This window comes from Gobius niger, assembly GCF_951799975.1.
Source record: "Gobius niger genome assembly, chromosome: 5".
Classification (NCBI taxonomy): Eukaryota; Metazoa; Chordata; class Actinopteri; order Gobiiformes; family Gobiidae; genus Gobius; species Gobius niger.
In genome coordinates, this window is record NC_136856.1 from 10,874,436 (window position 1) to 10,895,445 (window position 21,010).

At 42.1% G+C, this 21,010-nt stretch overlaps 1 protein-coding gene across 16 annotated transcripts in view; it reads right to left on the reverse strand.

Moving 5' to 3' along the window:
* The window catches only part of tenm2a (teneurin transmembrane protein 2a), a 385,466-nt gene that overhangs the window by 23,350 nt on the left and 341,106 nt on the right, over positions 1-21,010 (reverse strand). For all 16 annotated transcript variants that reach the window (XM_079556152.1, XM_079556155.1, XM_079556154.1 and 13 more), the window contains 11 exons: positions 14,270-14,416; positions 13,612-13,822; positions 9,412-9,531; positions 8,387-8,648; positions 7,884-8,151; positions 6,721-6,864; positions 5,719-5,968; positions 4,730-4,750; positions 4,324-4,553; positions 1,750-1,904; positions 704-805 (listed from right to left, as the gene is read on the reverse strand). In XM_079556152.1, the coding sequence (XP_079412278.1) occupies positions 704-805; positions 1,750-1,904; positions 4,324-4,553; positions 4,730-4,750; positions 5,719-5,968; positions 6,721-6,864; positions 7,884-8,151; positions 8,387-8,648; positions 9,412-9,531; positions 13,612-13,822; positions 14,270-14,416 (1,910 nt within the window). The remainder of the gene's footprint in view (positions 1-703; positions 806-1,749; positions 1,905-4,323; positions 4,554-4,729; positions 4,751-5,718; positions 5,969-6,720; positions 6,865-7,883; positions 8,152-8,386; positions 8,649-9,411; positions 9,532-13,611; positions 13,823-14,269; positions 14,417-21,010) is intronic.

Below are 21,010 nucleotides of genomic sequence, written 5' to 3' on the forward strand. Positions count from 1 at the left end.
CTCCGAAACTCGCTCTTGGTTCAGGATTAAGAATCCCATTGATTCATACCAAGTAAAAAAAGTTGCCAGTGTAATTGTAAGTTTTATTGCACTCAACATATGGTGGAAAAAACATGTTATTTCAAGTAAATTGATATATGATTATGAGGGTAACAATATGTTGTTTTCTTAGTTCTTGTTTCTTTCAACCAAATCAAATTATATGCTGTATTTTAAGAAAATGCAACTTATTTTTTGATTTATATTTTTGCAGTGTACACACAAAACTGAGAAAAGTTAATGTAAAAATGTGTCAAATTGTAAATACTTCACAATGCTTCTATTAGATTCTTTATTATTACAATCACTACCATTGTAATACTACAACTACAGCACTAGTACCATTACTGCGTCTACAACCACGACTACCATATTATAAAACCAGTGTTCAACTTAAACAACTTTCTGAACTTCTATAAAATATAAATTCTCCTATAATGAACAAAGTTTCTAAAGGCTAAGACCTAATTAATCAGTAATAGCATGACCACTATTAAACTTCTGATGTGACGGTTCTTCATGAAGAAACTTGTTAAAAATTGTTGAACTTTTTTTTACGGCTGTAAATTGCTGTAAGAAGGCCTAATTGGGACTTTGGTCTGTCAAAGCCCCGCTGCGAGTGTCCGCGCCCGGGGGCTCTCTCTGGTGGCATGGTGTTACGGACCTGGTGGTTCTCAGTGATGCGGAGGATGACGTTGTTTTCCAGCACATAGAGGGAGTTGTCCATGGGGTTCACTGCCAAGTCCGTGGGCCACTCGAGGCGAACCTGGAAGGCACACGAGGACAGGGAGCTACTACAAAAGTCCAAATACATACCCTGTACTCCACAAGAACACATGATATAAGTAGTCTTTGAGGTATGATAAGATCCTGCCTGTATCCACGTGCCTTAAGTGGCTTAAAAATGCTGGATGTCGCTTTTAGGGCTCAAATTACTGTCCTAAAAATGCTCTAAAAATGACACATCACTGCAAAAGTCTAAACTCTCTCAGCCTTAGTGATTTGTTACTTCCACCAGTGCAACTAAGACATAAGACAATGCCTTAAGACAGTGCATTGAAGGGTTGCCAAGGTTCGGACAAGTGTCCACTTCATTTTTTAAGTGACTGCGGCGCTAATTTGCTTTTCAGCTATTCATTTATCCATGGAGTCTCTAATCTCCCCTTAAATCAGTCTGTCCGTGACCCTGGGCTGGCCGCTGTCCACACAATTGTCATAGCTCAGCACTCACAGGGCCATTTTATCATCATCTATTACACCTTCGCTCCGTCTTGTCTCTCCCTTCATCTCCTCGTGTGCGGTCTACTGCCAAAGTCTCAGGTAGACAGGGTTTTAGGTGAGGCTTTAATTACAGCAATATGTATCAGCAGTAATTCTCACCATCTCGCAAAGGAGAGCGATAAAATAGATGAAAAATATGTGTATTGGTGAGTCTTGAGAGTTGGATGAAATTCAGTCCTCCACAGAAAACTGTAGTATGTTTATCAATGCGGGAAATATCATGATTGGCATGCGTAAAAAGTGAAATATAAAGGAAAGGTGTAGATTGAGGCTATTCACAAGCACAATGTATGACATTTTGTGTAATTTCTATCAAAGGTAAAATGTAGACGTCTTTCAAAGTGGTTTCCGTTTGTCAACTCTGTCAGACTTTTCCTCTCTGGGTAAATTAGGCATGAACTTGAACATCAATACTCGTCTGCTGCATACCTGGCTCACGTCCATACTGGTGTCACAGCTCAGGGGCCTCACAGCGGTCAAATCGTTGGCCCCGAGCAGCGTTGAGATGATGCCGTTTTGGTCCACTTTTCGAATCATGGTGGCATCCACAAAGTACATCAAGCCATTCTTATCCACCGCAATACCTGTCAAAGCAGAGAGGATACACAGCTCGTGTCATAACTCATGAGCACTGCGGGGGCTTACACCGGTGCACTCTCTAAGTCAATTAAAGTCCGCTCATTGCGCCGTCTGGAAAACGAATAGCGGCACTGACAGGCGGATTGCCCCATGTTTCATCGGACGGGCGAGAACAAAGTGATGGAATGGGCTCCGAATTCGGGATGAGTCATTCGAATGTCGGATTTGAGCTGTCCCATAGGGCAATTGTAGACCGCAGGCAGATCCTTTAGAGAGATTCGTGTTTTTGTAAAAGTGGAAAATGATCCGTTGCGCACCACTACTTCCTTCCCCACTACACACACTGAGCTCTCTCCGTTTTGGCGTTGCCCTCGTCTTTAAACTTTTCATTTGTTTCCTGTCTTCGCGGGTGCTGCGGTGTCAGGTGCTATAACAGGCAGGCAGGTGTGTTTGTTCAAAACGGCGAAGCTGTGGCCCGAAATAACTTCGAGAGCAGATATGGGATACAGCGAAAGGGCACAAAGTAACTGAGAGGCAACAGGCCTGACGTGTGGCGAGTAAAAAGAGTCAGGAACATCGTCTCACACATGCAGTGCAATTACAAACCGTGGCTATAAATACACAATAAACCAAAACGTTTCCACCATCTTTACTATACGGGTTTCTACTTTGGTCAGCAGTTAATATTCTCACTCAGCGTTTTCCAACCACAAGGGTGCAAGCATTTTTCAGGGCTGCAATCTGGAGCAATCGTCCTGAAGATGTGAGACATGCCTCTACTCTGACAATGCTAAGCCAATTAATCTAATTTTATTTTGCGTATGTATTGTATGTTTGGTAACACTTTACATTACGGTTATGGTGGTACTTACAGTGGTAAATACTAGTAATAATAGTGGTAATTCTAGGTACTTATTGTGGTACTTATTGTGGTACTTACAGTGGTAAATACTAGTAATAATAGTGGTACTTAAAGGATACTATAGTCACACAATCCTAGAAATTACTTCTGTTTGTAGAAGTACCTCATTTACTACCCATGAATTGCTGCTGTAGTAATCTTGAATTACCAGTAAGTACCATAGATATATCATTGTAACTACTAAAAACTTAAAATACCAAAGTAAATAGAAGTACTTCATTACTAAGAGTTACCCCTGTACCTCCTAGTAATGAGAGATACAGTGGTAACTCTGTGACTCCCTAACCCTAACCCTAACCCCAAGTACTAGTAATTACCACTTTTAGTACCACAATAAGTACCAAGAAGTACCTCTGTAATTACCACTGTAGGTACCACAATAAGTACCACTGTCATTACTAGTAATTGCCACTGTAAGTACCACGAACTTACCGGCCCGTAATGTAAAGTGTTACCGTATGGGTAAAACACAGGCTTCTTGTTCTTGCAGCACACTTTTTTTTGCAGATCACAGCACTCATGATGTAGGAGGTATTCACTCTCCTCCACTAACTTGTGGCAATAACTATAATCATAATAATTAAAAAAGGTCTATTGTTAAAAGGAAGTTGAACTATTTCCTCAAAGAACGACCGAGACAGAAGGAGGTCATAAACCAGGTTAATGTTGATCTTGTTAATGGGATTATTTTAGTGGTTCATGGATCTTAGTGACACCAAACTGTCAGACACTGTCACATTTCCTGACAGCGCTTCTACAGCAGTTAGACACGGAGACTGTACATTACACTGTTCATATAGACGCCGCTCAGGCGTGACATGAAGGGCGCTGACAGGTGAAGAGATTATCACTTCATTAAGACACCTGTTAGTTGACAGGAGATTAGGCAGCAAGTGGAGTTGAAAGATCTGAGCGGCACTGACAAAGGTAAAGTGCTCAATAAACTAAACTGAAGGAGATATTGTGGGTGGCTTGATTACTTGGTCTTCAGGGGTGTTTCCCGGTCTGCAGTTGCAACATGTGGCAAATATAGGGGGTGGAGGCAATGTAGCTTGGCTTAATTTATCAAGAGGTTTAAGCAGGTTCTGATACAAAGACAGGGGTTTCAGTTCATGACTTTTCTGTAATCGATGCAAATTCCATAATTTTGGTCATTCGAAAAAGGACATATTGTTCTGAATTGCTAATAGCTCAGGGAAATTTCCTAGTTTTCCATAACTTGAGAGCCATCGATTGGGCTGTATTTCACTGGTTGTAAAACTTCACCTCATGATGACAGGCACTGCTATTTTTCATTCTATCATTTATTGCCTGATATGTTTCTCTTTCTTTTCGCTACAGGGCTGATGTTGACAACTACCATCTAATATTTTGTTTAGCGTTCCAACACAACAGTCTACGCTACCCCCTTCAATTGTATTATTAGAGTCCAAGTTATTACCTGCACGGATCAATCTTAGTTCATGTCAATATCACATCATATTGTCTGCTGCTCCGCTCACCTTTCGGGCTCATCAGAGTGGCTTCAGTGGCTTTCCCTCCGTCTCCGCAGCGCTCGTCAAATGGCAGGCACTGCTCGCCCGTCCCGGCCACCACCTCCGCGTTATCGGACAGCAGGCGCCCGCCGGCCAACGACCGCACACGGTAGATTCGACGAGAGTTTGTGTCGGAAATAAACAGCGCCCCAGACACAGGATCCACAGCCATGAAGTACTTGTGGGTTGGGTTGTTACTGTGGAGAGAAAAATTAAAAGTTGTAAAGCAAGTGACGTTTCTGACAAGGTGTCCTAGAGCAATTTTACGACAACTTCTCCTGCTATAAACTACCCATAATTACTTGTACCTGTGAAATTGTGCTTAACATGATTGTACATGCACTGTGCTAAAGTACAAAGTGTGGCGTCTCACCTGTGCCGGAAGTCCTTGTTCCTAGATGAAAACGTGGGACAAAAAAACAGAACAAAAGCCGTGTTAATTCACAGATTCGGCGGAGAGCCCAGAGAAATGCACAGCTGGCTGCGAGCGAACAGCACATTTAAAAACATAGGTAAAGTCGCCGCTGGGACATGTTATCTAGAACACTGTGTTATTCTGCCTCTCATCCCTCGTGTCTCACCTCAGTTTATGTGGAAGATGCAATCATCTATGTGTGATATATGACAAACAACACTCTCTCAATAGCTTTTCCTTTGGCTTTACAATACACAGTCGACTGCTAAGTTCGACTGGCCCAATGTTTAATGTTTAATTTAATAGAAATAGTCATTTTTAGACTCACTTAAATAGTAATTATGAAATGCAGGCGAAAGAGCTGGTGAAAATCTTGGCTGAGGCTCCTTCTGCTGGCAGCTATAGGAATCATTTTCTTAAAAAATAACTTCCAGGTTGGACACGGCGTGGTTAGTAGCTCCAGCAGTGCGTGATAAACACACTTCGAGTACAGGACGGCCCAGAATAGATAATGTTGGATTATGGGCTTTAAAAATGTAGAGGACAGTTTTGGGGTTTTAACAATGACGTAATCATAATCAGAAAGTACAGAACGAGGCGCTGACACCGTAGAAGAAGAAACAGCTAAATTGAACAGCTTTGTCCGAGGATTAACTCGAAACTGTGTGAATGTTGTGAAATACTACTCCAGGTATGTCTTTGATAAGGGAACAGCATTAAAACATGGTTTAAACCTCAAGAACCTTATATCCAAAATCAAACCTTTGGCACTATTATTTTCCAGACTACTATAATATATTTTTTTAACTGATATCACCCAAAAATACACTATATTTCATGTGTCTCTACTTTGAGCAGGCTCGCATCTCCTCAGACTCCACAGTTTTAAGCAGGCCTTCGAAAAAATATCTTTCAGAAATGGTTGAATAATTGCCCTTTATCCTCACCTCAGCTCCAGAATGCCCGTGGTGTTCATTGATGGGTAAACCCTCCTCACAAAGTTGAGATCTCCCACGTACAGACTCCCATCGGTGCCCATCGCCAAAGCCACCGGTGCCAGGAGTTTGTTCCCGTCCGCGAGCCCATTACAGCTGGGGCAGGAGATGCTGCGCCGCCGCCCGTTCCCCATAACGCTGATGAGAACAGGGGGCTGCTCCGTCACAAAAACGTTCTCTCCGCTCCCTTTGTGGAGTATTCCTAAATAAAACAGAGTGGCCACAGGTGGTCAGGAAGCGTTTTGTGCAATCGTGTGAAAATGACCTATTACAGTTTGAAAAATGGTCCAAAACGCAGCGAAGAAAATTATTACATTCAACTTAGGGAGATGGTGTGGCTTTTAAAAATACACTTTCAACAAGTTCCATTTGTGCCTTTTCTGTTTGTCGCTAGGCAGGTGGTCATTTGCAGCTTTTTATCCTTTTCAAACGTTCACTTTTCTACATGTGTGAACAATACAGCCTCCATAGGGTCCAAGCTACGGTCTGTGTTCACTCAAGTGGCCACCAACAACCTTCATGCTGCGAGAAAAGAGAAAAGAGCGCCAACAACTGGGCCACTTTGCTGCCTTAAAGAACTTTAATGACAATAATAGCGTAAATTGTAGAGAAAAAGTATGTCATTAAAGTACGTCATTTAACACAGGGGATTATGAAGTGTTTAAGAATATTGGAAGCTGAAAAGCAAAGCTTCTCCGTAGAGCAACCGCACAGAACAAACTAAATAGATCAAATATTGTCAGAATAATCTCCAGAACCTACATAGAAAGCCATCTAAACAGTAATGAAAATAAAAACATTCAGTGTGCTTATATTTTTGTATTTCATTAAAGACAGGGCTATGTGAACGTAGAAATGATTTAAGTAATTATCAGTAGTCACAGATAAAAGGGGATATCGATGTCTGTTGATCAAGATGGTAAAATATTTTTCAATATGACTCCATTCTCGTACCACTGCGTGTGTTGAGGATGTGGTGTTTGTCCAGAGACCAGCCGCCCAGGTTTGTGGGGTCGAGCTCAAAGCCCTGCAGCAGAGCGATCCTCTTCTCCCACAGGACCAGACTGGCGCAGGACTCGTACTCATACCCCACCGACACTGTGGAGACATGAGCAGTTAGTGCAGAACAGGAAATGCAAAAGTGCATGGAAAACTTACTCCAATCATAACCTCCAAAGTTAGATGTGAAAGGCGTGATGCACAGAGCAGATAGTTAGCACCTGTACAAACCTGCACTAACACCTGACTAACACGCTCATACGTTTTCTGTTGAATCAATTATAAAGCTTGTTAATTGCGCAGAATACCCTTAAGGCCTCTGGATGTGTAGGCCTGTCACATAAAAAGCCCTTCAAAACCACAATCTCCAATGTGCATAATGTTTATTGACTTATTTGGATGAGCACATGAAATAATGAAATATTCCTCATTTATTTGTGTCAATTCAGCCGTAGATATCCCGTTTGAATGTGCGCTGTTTTGTTCTTTGTTAAAAGGAAAAGTGTGTTAACACATCAACTCCCACGTGAGCCGCTGTGCGAGATACAGAGACTGCTGCTGCCAGCACCTTTTCAGCTCCACTGCAAACACTAATGCACTGAAGCTATCTACTCATGTTTAACAAACTTAACCTAACACAAAGGCGGGTGGATGCTTTTATTCATGAGAAAATGTGAAATTACAGTTTCTCCAGAGAAATGAAGAGAGTGTAATTTTCTAAAGCGTGTGCCCCTCATGATTTGAGTTCTCGCAGAAGCCCCAGATGTCCAGTGCATCTGTGGCCTGAGGAGCATTTGGCTGACAGCATCTGTGAGCCGCTGTGACAACAGACTGTAATAGCACTGCTCTGTGCAGCTAACTGCTAACTCGCCCTGATAGCTAAAAACCCTTCACCACTGTTACGGCTGGCTGCCTGAACCACAAGCAGTCCTAATGAAAAATAGACATATGAAAAAAGCCCTTAACCACAGAGCGGAGGGGCTGACTTTCTGCTGTATTATCTCTCCTTCAAGCTCTCCAATTAGCAGCCGCTCGCTCTGTCATAGCCACTGCACTCTAATCAGGACAGGGCACAGAAACCCCCGCCCCCATGTACTTTATATCTATCCAGAACTCACCCACTGCCTGCGAGAGGCCGTACACTCTCTGCCCATACGCATCCGTCTTATCCCAGATGTAAGTGTAGGCCAGGTTGGGCGAGGCGTGGAACCACTTCTGGAAGAGGTGGCCCTCCACTGCCACCATCAGGTGAACTTTGAGCAGACCCATGGGCACCACAGCAGGGGTCATGGTCACCTTGAGCAGGGAGCGGTATCCCTGCGTGCGAGAGCTGAGGTAACACAGCTTCAGGGTGGTACCGGGAACCTCAATCTGCTCGTGCAGCACCTGGAGACAAAAAGGAGCGGACAGGAGCGAGGGATTAGAAGGGATTAGAGCGAGGGGTAATGGGGGTCACACTAGCCCTGATGGTGAAGGACAAAGATGGACAAACAATGACAGAAATAAAGGAGAAGAGAAAAAGCAAAGATGGATAGGCAAAAGAATAAAAGAGAGAAAAACAGAGAGGGATCGAGCGGGAGAGCAGTGGGAGATTAGCCTCCTCAGAGGGCAGAGTGTGCACCTGTGTCTCCGGGATGATGGGTTTCTCCCCGGGTTTGGAGCTAAAGAAGGAGGACAGAGGCGAGGTGATGACGAGAGGGTCGGGCCGCACAAATCCGCTCAGATCGCAGCCCGGGATGGTGTTCTCCTCCGTCTTCAGCATCAGCGTGTCCATGGCGTAAAACTGACTCCAGGGCAGCCACACGGTGCGCTCCTGGCTCAGGAAGGGGGCGCGCTCGAACCTCAAAGTCAGCGATGCGCCGCCGTTAGCAAGCAGGTCGAACCTACAGAGGGTTTGTGAGAAGAGGATGCAAATGAGGCACAGATGGTGACATTTCCAGCAAAGGGATTGTTATTTGGCCATTGTGCACATGTAACAAATAAGACAGAAGAGTTGCAAGGATTATTCAAGCAACTGCGTTCAAAAAAGTATTAATAAATACCATCATTTCGCACAGTTTATGATAAAATTCGTCCTAATTTTTACATACAAAGACAGCGTTAAAAGCTGATAGCACCCAACACAACTCAGGGTCAGACATTAGTACATTCAAGCCTGAAAAACTGGAGGCAGCTTCTGAAAAGCAATTTAAAATTACTAAAAAGCAAAGCCAAAAACATTAGTGAAAATAGGCGAAGGTCAAACAGTTTGACGCATAGGCTCTTTCAATCAGCGCCTGAAATAAAATGTACTTAATATTAGTGTATTTTGTAATGCTTAGATGCCAACCTGCCAAAATGGAGCAAAACACTGCAAAGGAACCATTAGTAAAGTGGTAAATAAAGTGAAGAGTGCAAAAACATGAAGGAGAAACAATGACACAAAATGATTTAGTATATTGGCCATTGGGATATGCTAATGCAAGGCACACTTTTCCCCAGTGTGAGGAATGCTCTCTATGTGAAATTGTTGCTCCAAAATGGATTAAAATAAACATAATCCCATTTAATCTACTCTAATCCAATCTTTTTTTTCCCCCCAACACCCTCCCATCTAATCTGTAAACTCCGTAGTTTGGAAGAAAGCACACATAGATTTGTACATACATGCCGTCCTGCCGAGTTAACGTGTATCCGTATTGGGGGTAGTTGACAAAAGACACGTTCACCCCGACCAGAGGCGTCCCGTCTGTGGTCAGCACCTGGCCCCGGATCAGAGACGCCAAACTGCAAAAGGGGACAGAGAGGAGACGGTGAGAGCAGTCAGCTGGAAGTCGCAGTATGCAGATCATCTACATTCTTTTTATGGTTTGGGAGACACTTTGTATAACTAGAGTTTGTACTTCACTTGATTTTGAATGGACATACATTATTCTAATTGTTATTTCTTTCTCTTCTGGATGCCATTTTGAGGATTTTGGAAACACTTTATAATAGTTACACCTACACATTTAGCCTCAATAAATGATGAGTTATCACTTAACCTCTTAACCCCCATCTGAACCATGCAGATTTTCTCTACAACATTACCCAAATCTAAAAGCTTCTTGGAAAAAAAAACAAGCGTCAAAAACAAGAAGAAAGCAAGGATGAAAACGCAGCACAAAAGAGCAAGTGACAACAACATAGCAAAACAAAACTGTGACAAAAACGCAAAAAAGAGTGTAGAGTGCTGCAACCCGTCCGACGTCCGACGGGACCCGTCGGAACCCGACGGGCTCGGTCGGACTCGGACAAATATTTAGAACTTATTTTCAGGCTCGGGTCGGACTCGGACACATCAGCACGATAATAAAAAATGAAAATAAAATGGGTCTGTTTCATTTCATGCATAGCAAGCGTTCATTTGTCAAAAAACTAAATAAATAAATAAATAAATAGAAGATGCGGCATTTAAACTCGCTTATGCACTGCGCAGTGCGCACGCAGTAATGCTTTTAAGAAGTTGTGAACTGCTGTGACAACGAAACACGTGTAGTGACCGCACAGGTAAAACTGTTGCTCCGCGTACGTGCGTGCGTGTGGCCGTGCGTGCTCCGCTCATCTGTGTTGACGTTCCGAATGCCTTTTGATGGATAAAATCTGACTTTTTCCACACAAACAATATCGTATCCTACTGTGTCATTAGGCTTATGGAAATATTGTGATTTTAAATGTGTCGGGCTCGGTCGGACTCGGACACAAATATCTCAATGCCTGTCGGGCTCGGTTCGGATTTGATCACTGCTCTGTCGGACGAGGGCTGGGCTCGGACAGAAAAAATCAGCCCGATCCGCACTCTAAAAGAGTGACAAAAAAGCCATATAAGAACAAGTGACAAAATAGCGAAGAAAAAGTAACAAAAGGGCAACATAAAAGTGACAAAAATGAGATGAAAAAAATATTTAAAAAGTGACAACAACAGGGCAACAAAATAAGGAAAAAGAAAGTTTTGATCAGTTTTGTAGTTTTTAGCTTTCCAGTGAAGCCTTACACTGGCCTGAAGACTGTAATTAGTTTAATTTAGTTTAGTTTATTGGTTTATCTGGAAGGGACAGTACATGTTAATGACCAAGCCACACCGGATTGTAGCCTTGGGCTAATTTTCAGCTAAACACACTCTCATTCATTCTGACCTATTGTACATGTTTTTAGTGGTAGAGGAAACCGACAGGGAGAACATGCAAACTCCACACAGAAAGGTCCCGTCCAGGTGGGAATTGAACCCGGACCTTCTAGCTGTGAAAGGAACTTTAACCTAAGGAACTTTAAGATTTGGGTAATACCGAATTGGAAAAAATGCGCTTGGTTAAGACGGGGGTTAAGGTCATTACTTAACCTCTTAAGTAATGACCTTAAGAGGTTAAGAGGTTAAGTAATGACCTCTTAAGGTCATTACTTAACCTTAAGAGGTTAAGTAATGAATTGTTCATGATGAAATACATGTTAATTAATCATTTATTAAGGCTAAATAAGGTGTAGTCATTATAAAGTGTAACCAGGATTTTTTAAAGATAGAAATGCCATTTTGAATTGCTACGGTTACGTTCCAAATTTCATTTCACTTGAAACCCACGGATAAAGCTGAAGATGCATCTCCAGCTTTATCCGTTTCCATTTTCCATTAATGCTTGCAGACTATGTGCTTGAAGTAGTGTTGGTACTTCACACAACAAAGCAATACAATATGATATAAGGAACAAAAGCCATATTCGATAAATATCTTAAATATTTTGATCAAATTGTGTCAAAATATGGTCCAACTCTACAGGATTTTTTTCCGACGTGACCGTGCTTCTACTTCGATACAAATGTCCTGGAGTACAGCCAAAGTCAATTTTAAAAAGTGACATGTTTTGAAGCATCAATCATCAGCTTAGACTCATCTGCCCATCTTTCAATCATCCAATTTCGCTCGCTCAATTACTGGCCTGGTCTTCAACTATTCATTAATTACAGACAATCAGCCACGGCGCCACACGGATTAGCGCATGTCAATCACATAAACAAACCATGACATAGGGACGGAGGCGGTGACTTTCAGCACCCGCGGGATCGGCAGCACCTACAGGGACGCGGCGCTCCAGAGAAACAGGTCTCGTCCGAACATGCGATTGGTGCATATCATTACATGTGACACCGCGAGTCGTGGACAATTAGAGACGGCGAGCGCCTGGTGGGCTATGATCCGACTACAGGCGGCATCAAGTTGAGCGGACCTTATGCGCTCAGACAAAGATGTAATAGGGTTTGTTCAGGTTAGATGGACGGGGGGTTAAAATAGATTGAAGTAACTGGTTTGTGTTGTCAATTTCAACAGCTAATGATTTCTATTTGTCTGGGTTAAGAGACACAAAAACAAAATTGGTTGGAAGCTAAATTGTTGTTTATGAATTCATTTCGCATTAAAAAAAATGGATATTGAGATAAGATACTAAAACTGATATAAAATGTGCTTGTAATGTACTATATACATAGACCACTGTGAAGGTGTTTGTAGGGCTGGGTACCTTTTGTTTCTGCAACCAGTACTTTAAAGCAGTACTAAGTAACTTAACCTTAATAAAGCCTTTTTGTAGTCTCTCTGGGGGTAATACAAGTGTTAATGGGATGACTGGGGGGTCTTTCATCTCCCCCTGGTGTCTCTGGCCAGAAAACCACAACTTGACTGCCACCAGACCGGGGTCACCAATACACACTAATAGAATCACAAAGAAGAAGCTAACAGGCTAACGGGCAAAGCTAACTGCGTGCTAGCGTCACTTTAAACAGTATTTACAACCAAGTTTGAGTGAAAAAATGATCTCCCTTGTGTTATTGGATGTACACTATCCCTCTCTCCATTTGTCTTTTCTTTCAGCGTAGTATTTACTCTCAGGGGCAATAGTTACTTAGTACTGCTTTAACGATACTCGGTTTTCGATTCATTCCGATACCTGACCGATACTTTTTTCGATACCTATATAAATTATTTGTCATATAGAACCAGAAATCAGAACAATAATGTTAATTTATTCCTTTTCCTTCCATTTAATTCCTTTTGCATTTGTATCATTTGTTTAAGGTGAAACAACCAAGAAACAGAAAATATTTAAAAAAAAAATCCTTTTAAATTTTGATGACTAACAGCATCAAAATTAAGATTATATATTTCTTTTCTTTACCAGTAGTACCTAAACCTTTATTTTCTGATACCAGACGTGGTATCGTTTAACAGTGCCCAGCTCTTGGTATTTGCGAATGCTTTGTCAGTTTCATCATTTGTTTTCATAGTTATTGGCAGCCTCGTAATTGGACAAAATGCACAATAAAATGAACATCACAGTGAATTATGTACAAACAAAGCACTTTAAAGCACAGCATGTTAATAAGATTGAAATAGTTGTGTTGTTAATTACGGCAATAATGTTGAAAAAGGAAAATGATGCGCTGGTTTTATACAGCGCTTTAATCGACACTCAAAGACGCCTTACATTGCATTATTGATTCACTCCACACTCGGTGATGTATTGATGTGGGGGGGTCAGCGAGTCGAACCACTCACCTTCGAGCAGCTCTAATATCTGGGACACTGACGCCCCAATTACAAGATAATTACTCATGGTAACGGGACAAACATTTGATTCTGTCATAATATGGGAAATCCTAACGCAGTAGAACGACTGTAAATGACCAAGAAACATGCCTTGTATTCTATTATATGTACAATGTAAAATGCTTTATCTTCCATTATCCTAGTCACTATGCTATTTCCATGTTATTACTGAGCTGTAAAGTAAAAAGTGGACTTTTTCAATATTTCCTATGTAACTACATTCACTGTCCTACCTGGAGTTGAAAGGATTCTCTCCAGGTATGATGTGGGTGCTGTCTCGTCCCACCAGCATCTTGACGCGGTCGTAGAAGGACCTGACGCGTGGCTGGAACACGGGGCTCTGCTGGATGACCAGGAGGGGGTCCCGGGACCCTCTGCACAGGGGGCTGTTCTGACAGGGGCTCTGGATACAGCAGTCCGGGTCCATGCAGTCGGTGAGTCCGTCTGAGAGTTTGAAAATGAGAAGTGACAGAGTGAGTGTGAGCCAAACTGACCGGAAATGGACTTTTATAGATATTTAGGAGGATAAATTAAATGTCACATTTGACTGGTTTGGCTCCTGCTTTTGGTTTCTCCTCCAGGCGAGAGAAAATAATGAACTAATTGATTGCGCTGCCAGACAGAAAGGTGATGTCTTTATGGTGTTTGCAAGAAAGCTTCGAAACGCTGAGGTGTCTACAATAAAACATAAACCCAATTGAGGTTTAGTGGAGCAGACCACATGAAGAGAAACCGGAGTTTTGAGCTTTAGGGAGAGTTTTCAAATGCCACATAGATTTTTTTATTAAGAAGCATGAATTATTAATAATACATCACACTCTATAATCCCTTACTTCATGTTTACACCCTATACTGGCCACAGTGTGTTTCATTTCAAAGTCCCCGACTCACCTCCTTCGTTGTCCTTGTTGTCTGCACAGGATGTCTCCATGGCCACGCTGCAGCCCGGGCCCCTCCACCCGGTCTGGCATTCGCAGTGCCAACTCTGCTGCCCCATGGTGCACTGCCCATTTCCGTTGCACAGGTTGGGACATCCATCTACGGGACAGGGGTGACAGAGAGGCGGGGTGACGGCGGGGGGAAGAGAGAAGAGGACAAAGAGAGGAGAGAAAGAGAAAAGTGATGTGTGTTTGGCCATCGCCTAAAATAAAAAAACAATACAGTCGACACGTACATGCTCGTTTGTAACCAATGAGGCTGGGGGGAGTCAATAGCTGCTTAAGCATCGATCGCTTAAGAATCAATTTTATTCAGCGGATTAATTTTCATGCACAGCTGACCGCCTGTACGCCTGTGCGCGGGTGTGTGTGCGCCAACAGCGGAGGATAGATCACTTATGGGATAGAGCCACGGCGGATCATAACTCTGCGCTCTCTCTTACTTATGATTCAGTGTCGGTAATGGGATTCTGATGGCCCGAGAGTAATGCTTTCTCACGAGAGAATGAGATTATGTTCAGCGGCCTGTGCCAGTATGGATGTGTGCGTGCGCGCGCGTGTGTCTATGAACTAATAAACCTTCACTTTAGTTTATGCAAAAAAGCCCCACAAGATCCCGCCGAGAACCCCAGAGCCAAGCAAGTAAATTCAGTAACGGGCTTATATAGTGAGGCCCACCTTTAACGAAGCTAACTGACTTAAGGCAGTGAGATGCGAGGTTATCTAAGCCAATATGCAAAGAGGGAATTATGTAAAGGTACAGCGAGGTAACTTTTGATTAAAACAGCACAAGATGTTATAAAGTTTATTTTATTTCACTTTCATTTGCCAAACACATTCACACAAGAGCTGGTACAAGGGGCTCTCAGACTGTGTATTGAAGGAGGAGGTCGACTGTACAATAGAAACAGGAGCCTTTCACTCATGAGGTGGGTGAATCTGAACCAGAAAGACAAGATTTAATCCAAAAGAGTCTGCCTAATCTTCACAATAAGGTGTTGAATCATTGCACCGATTCAATGTTTCTCCATATATACATTTCTCTCGCTTTGTTGCAAACGGATTCCCAATTTAGCAGCACCTACAGACATCTTTCCAGTCATGTATTTAACAGTGTTTTGAAGGTTTACTTTGATTCCTATGATTTATTGAGTTTTTAAACCCTGAAAAAAAGGGCAAAATCCCATCGGAGCACATCTTTATAACTAATACAGTATGCCATTACAATAAGGGGTTACCCTAACTCTAACCCGATCCAATACTGATATAAGGGCAATTCATAAAAGGCTGTATTTTGACTCGAAAGCATTAAAAGACATTTTGCAAAACATGTTTTCTCATGTTCATGTCAGCTATCTTTCCTGGATTCCTGGTTTTGTCATTTTTCAGTCCAAATGTCCCTCGTTTGGAAGTACAGTAGTAACAGCCTGGTTTAGTCCTGTTTTAGACCAACATCACTCCATCTTGTTAGTCCTGCTTGACTTCATTTTCGAGTCTAGTAGCATTTATCTCAGACGTGCCTGGGATTCTGCACAGCTGCATTGCCTCAATATAAAAATCTCCGGGCAATAAAATGCTTTTCGTTGCCTCTGCAGTGAGACATTGTTGGGTAATCTAGTGTTCAATATTGACAAGTTAGAAATGCTCCTTTCTGTGAAGAGTTGAATTTTATGATATAAGACAAACTGTGGTGTTTACTGATAGCTACGAGCAAATGCTTTTATACGATCAATATTTTATACATAAACATATTGATTTGGAGACAGAATTTCACTCTGTGGAAGGGGAAGAGCTGACGATGCTGAGGTCCATGATTTTGCAACCGTTTTCTATATTATTACAAACACACACAATGTTTCCCTAGTTATCTACAGGTTTTATACTAGGATAGCGCTGTGATTATTCATGTTACCATGTTACTGTAGTCACCATGATATTCCCAAGTTCCCATGTAGTTACTGTGTGAATTCTGAGGTTTTGAGCCTTTGCAATGGGCAAGACAATAGAGGATATTTGTAATGTTCAAGTGACAGATTAGTGTGGGAGATGGATAAGATGGAGGCAAATAAATGGGGGCTTAAGCATTCACTGTACACAGCCAAAGCTGGTGAAATATGTGCTTTACCAGGACTAACCCAAAAGACACCAGGACTAGTCTAAGCCACTGCTAAATAATGACTAAACCAACCAGTTCAAGTTAAGGAATTGCCAATACTCAAATTCTGCCAAATAAGAGGTAAAAAACTCGATCATCCAACAAAAACCACCAGCCTTCAGACTATACTAACAAATTAGTGAGAGTATGCCAACCATCTTCAATAAATGAACCGGGACAATGCCGTAAATAAACCTCCTTTTTAAACAAACGCCCTCCAAGCTGTCTTATCATGTCCCGTATCACTCCTGACTGCACCTTTCCAGTTCCGACACGAGGCAGTTTGCCACATTATAATCAATCAAGGACCAGGACAAAGGCGCAATGACAAACAATGACAGTGTTTTCTCTGGCTGCAACAAAGCGCCTAAAACAAACTTGTCATTGTGATTTCCCCTTCAATAAACAGGGGACGCCCCATTCAAAAAGAGAGAGAGAAAGGTAGGCAGAAAGTGTATTTGAGATAGAGTATTGCGACTGCAAAATTGTATCAACATCGTTTTATGCCAAGTTGAAGTACTGTGGACCATATGGGAAATGGGCAAACAAACTACAATTTAGAAACGTTGGCGACATGGAACGGCTGCCACAACAATATCATCACAATAACCAGTAACCAATAACAAAAAACAGAGAGCTTGTGATATATTGTAATTGGACTGATGGATATATTTCTACCCAAGTTGCACAGTAGGTGTTTTTGTCAACCTGTTTTTGACAAATTGTCAAATCAATAAAATAATATGTTATAAAGATCGCAGTCTAAGCAGTGGCAGTCAATAAATAAACAGGCACCAAATGGCTTTTCCTCACGTCAAAAGCACCAGGCGATAGAGGGAAGTGCAGAGGTGAGAAGGTCCAGCATCCACTGTGACAAATATAAGAAGCAATGCTATGCTAATAAACTGTTGTTTCTTAAAATAATTTGATTAGTACTCAAGAACAGATTATCGAGTCAGCAACTACTGTATAGGTTATCCTGGAAAAAAAGCCAGATTGATGTTACAGAGCGAATAACAGCAATGTAACATCAATATGGAGTGGCTCCCATTTAAATCGTTTGAGAAGCAGACAAAACTTTTAATGGAGCTTTTCCTGCTGAAGCGCACCTCTTTTTAGCAAATCACAGCCATGTCTCAACACAACAAACTGCCATTAGAGCAAATCCCTTATATATTTAGTTTGAATAAATATCATCTGTGTTTGTAAGTGTGCAGCAACATAGGCTACCTTTTCAACAATGGTGTGGATTCACATCAGTGGAGTTCACGAAAACTTCAGTTTGCAGACAAGGTGAGTTGTCTTGATGCCTCTATTTCCAAATGTAAGCGCTAAATATTGATTTTGCATATATTTTGACACCAGATGCCCTTCCTGACACATGTAATTTCGTTTATTAAAGATTAGGACGAGCACAAAAACGTACAAATAGTTGTGCTTCCATTCCCTCAATATTAACGCAGCATATTCGTAGCTCCAACTATTTCTTCCACAACCCACAATAAATGCAATATAATGTTACCATGGAGATACTTTTGGTCTCTTACAGACCTAATGTACTTAAAGAAGAGTACTTGAGTAAAATGATAGCTTTACATTTCGAAGTTTAACCTTGTTTTCTGCGCTCATCTTGAAGACTCGGTTAATAGGGTTTTCACTTTAATTATTGCCACTTTCTGCATCAAGGCGACGTAGCAACATTTAACAGCCAGGCGCGGCTCGGGCTGTCCCTGATTATCGAGTCGGGGCTACAAAGGCAGTTAGCAGTGATTGCCTGTTAAATGGAGTTGCCGTTTTAAAAAAGCGCCAAATACTTATGAAGCGCCGGGACAGGACAATCCATAGCGTGCATTGATCGCCTTGCCCGGTCAGGCCCGACGCGAGCCTCTCCTCTCTTTAATGCCAGGGCGGCTAGTCGATACCCCCTCATACTAACTAGAATAAAGTGGGATTTCAGAAACTATTAAGTCCACCCTCCCAGCTAATGTAGTTGGACTCTGATGAAATCCCTTTAAAAAGGAGGGAAAATTGCCTTGGGTTATGGGTCAGCACTCACAGTCTTCTCGCGTACGTCTCGGGCTGTACGAGCGGAGAAAAGATACTTGGAGTAAGACAGACGCACAGATAGATGGAACCCGAAGGGAATAAAAATGCAGGAGTATTTGAGCCAAAGTACAAATATTCCATAAATAAGTGGACAAATATTCTTCAAGAATCTGATAAAATAAAATAAAAAATACAAGACAAGAGAATACAATACAAAAGAGTAAACATTTGGCCGTTTTACTCCATGTGTTTCCTTGAACAACCCTTTCTATTCAGGTTTGGGACTGGCATAATTAGACTTGGAAACTACTAAATGCTGATAGGCTTTGGAATTCGTTATAGTTTTTATGAGGGAATATGTGAACAAGACACTAATGTCACTGGAGCAATGGCCAACCAGATCTAGAGTCAGGATCTTGGCCAAACGTTTCTTGACTGAGTCGCCCATTCTGGATGCTTTAGGTCGGTCAGGGAAAATGGTAAAAGCTAAGAAATCCACCGACAAAGGGGGAAAAACCTCAACTAAAAGGCTCTAAATGAGCACACACCCAGCACCTTGTTGTGAGGTGACACTGCTAACTAATGACAAATTACACTTTTTCAATTTGGATTTACAGAAGATGCTACATAGCTTTAAAAGTAACCGAACTTGCCCTATTCTCTCCATTCCCTCTGTATCAAAGTATCCCTGTCTCCTGTAAAGGTCGAAATATAAAGGTTACGACCATAAATCCGAGACGGACCAGATTACGCTGCACTTTTCCAGGTTCAGACCGCTCATCTAGTCGTGTCACGGCTAATAATAACTCGCCTTAAAACTGCGCTGATTGCTCTGCCCGTCGTCCTGTACATTGCCCCGGTGCCTTTGACTTCTCTTTTAGCACACCTTTCTCTGTTTAACCCTGTGATTTACCTTTGTGTCCCAGGATGTCCCTTCATAAAACAATGAGAGCAGTTTCATTAAGTGGTAGAGGGCGATAGGACAGTCCCAACAGCGCGCCAGGGACCTGTACTGTCAGACGGATGTAACCCGATACACAGGGTCTCTATTAAGTATTCTTATGTGTGAGGGGAGATTCACCCACTGTTTGGAGCAGCGTTTAACCTTAGCTAACCCGATTTAATGGCTTGGATAATTTGTCGCAAAATCTTCCACAACACATGTAATGAATAAAAGATTCATATTTGGCCCAGAACAAATAAGAAACAAAAGTAAATGTTGTTTAAAAGGGAGCATTGCAACTTGAATGTCAATTGCCGCATTGTTTGTCCTGTTTATTGATCCAAACGGCGTCTGTCTCTTGGAAACAAAATCATTTCGATGATATAATTCCTTTCTTGAGTAAACTAGACAAGCAAGAGAGAAAACCTTATTAAACCATATCTCTGGGGGGACCATTTTATCTGCAAACACGGTCAGAGATGATGCCATTTTGAATGTGATCACGCTTGTAATGACTGCAAGTGACTGATAACCTCAGTTCGACATAAGATAAGCTATGATACTGTATGTTGCACCTAATATATTTTAACACAGGTCTATGCTGATAATGTGGCCATACAGAGCCAGGCACAGGCTTAGCAGTCTTGAAAACGATGTCTGGTGCGTCTGTTGACTCACACGCCAGACATGCCTGGGGTTTCCCAAAGTGGAGGTCGGGACACACTGAGCTGGGATCGTGAGATGATTTCAAGATACACTGCCTGGTTATGAAGAAAGTCGCCATCACAATAAGGTCATATTCACTATTATTTCTTCTGTGGCGGCATTATTTTCATCCACTGTTGAATTCCTTTGTCTCCAAGATCTCGTACCGATGACGGGAGAGTCGGTCTTCCGGGCCACGCCTTCTCCAGCACGTCCAAAAGATTCTCAATGAGGTTAAATTCTGGGCTCTGTGGTAGCTACTCCGTGTGTGAAAATGATGTCTCCTGCTCCTTGAACCACCACAATTTGAGCCTGAAGAATCCTGGCGTTTTCATCTTTGAAAAAAAAAATCCACTGATGGAATAACCTGGAAATAACCTGAAAATTGCTGGACATTTTTACCATAACTGCGACCCTGGATGTTATCGTTTTTTTTGGTATGGCATGGTTATTTTGGGGTAGCACAGAACAGCCTTCTTTCTCAGAGAAATTGGTTTCCCCACCCTCCACTTAGCGCTTTGTCTAAGGCAAACACAGCACAGGGGAAGGGAAAACACAAGCGGAAACTAGAAGGATATTTTAAGTCACAGTCACACACACTTCAAATTCAAGTTGTTCCCACTCCGCCATCAGTAAGTATACCTAAACATATACACACAGTCTCAAAGCGCGTCTTATTTTGACAGCATATTAAAGCGTCGCATCAGTGGCCTATGAAATTCCCCAATTACCTCCAAACTTCTTTACGGCTTTCATCATTTTCTCCTCGTGTGGAGCAGTTTTACACTATGCATGTCTTGAATACCCAAGTAGACTCTAGTGGCTTTTGTATTTAAGATGTACGT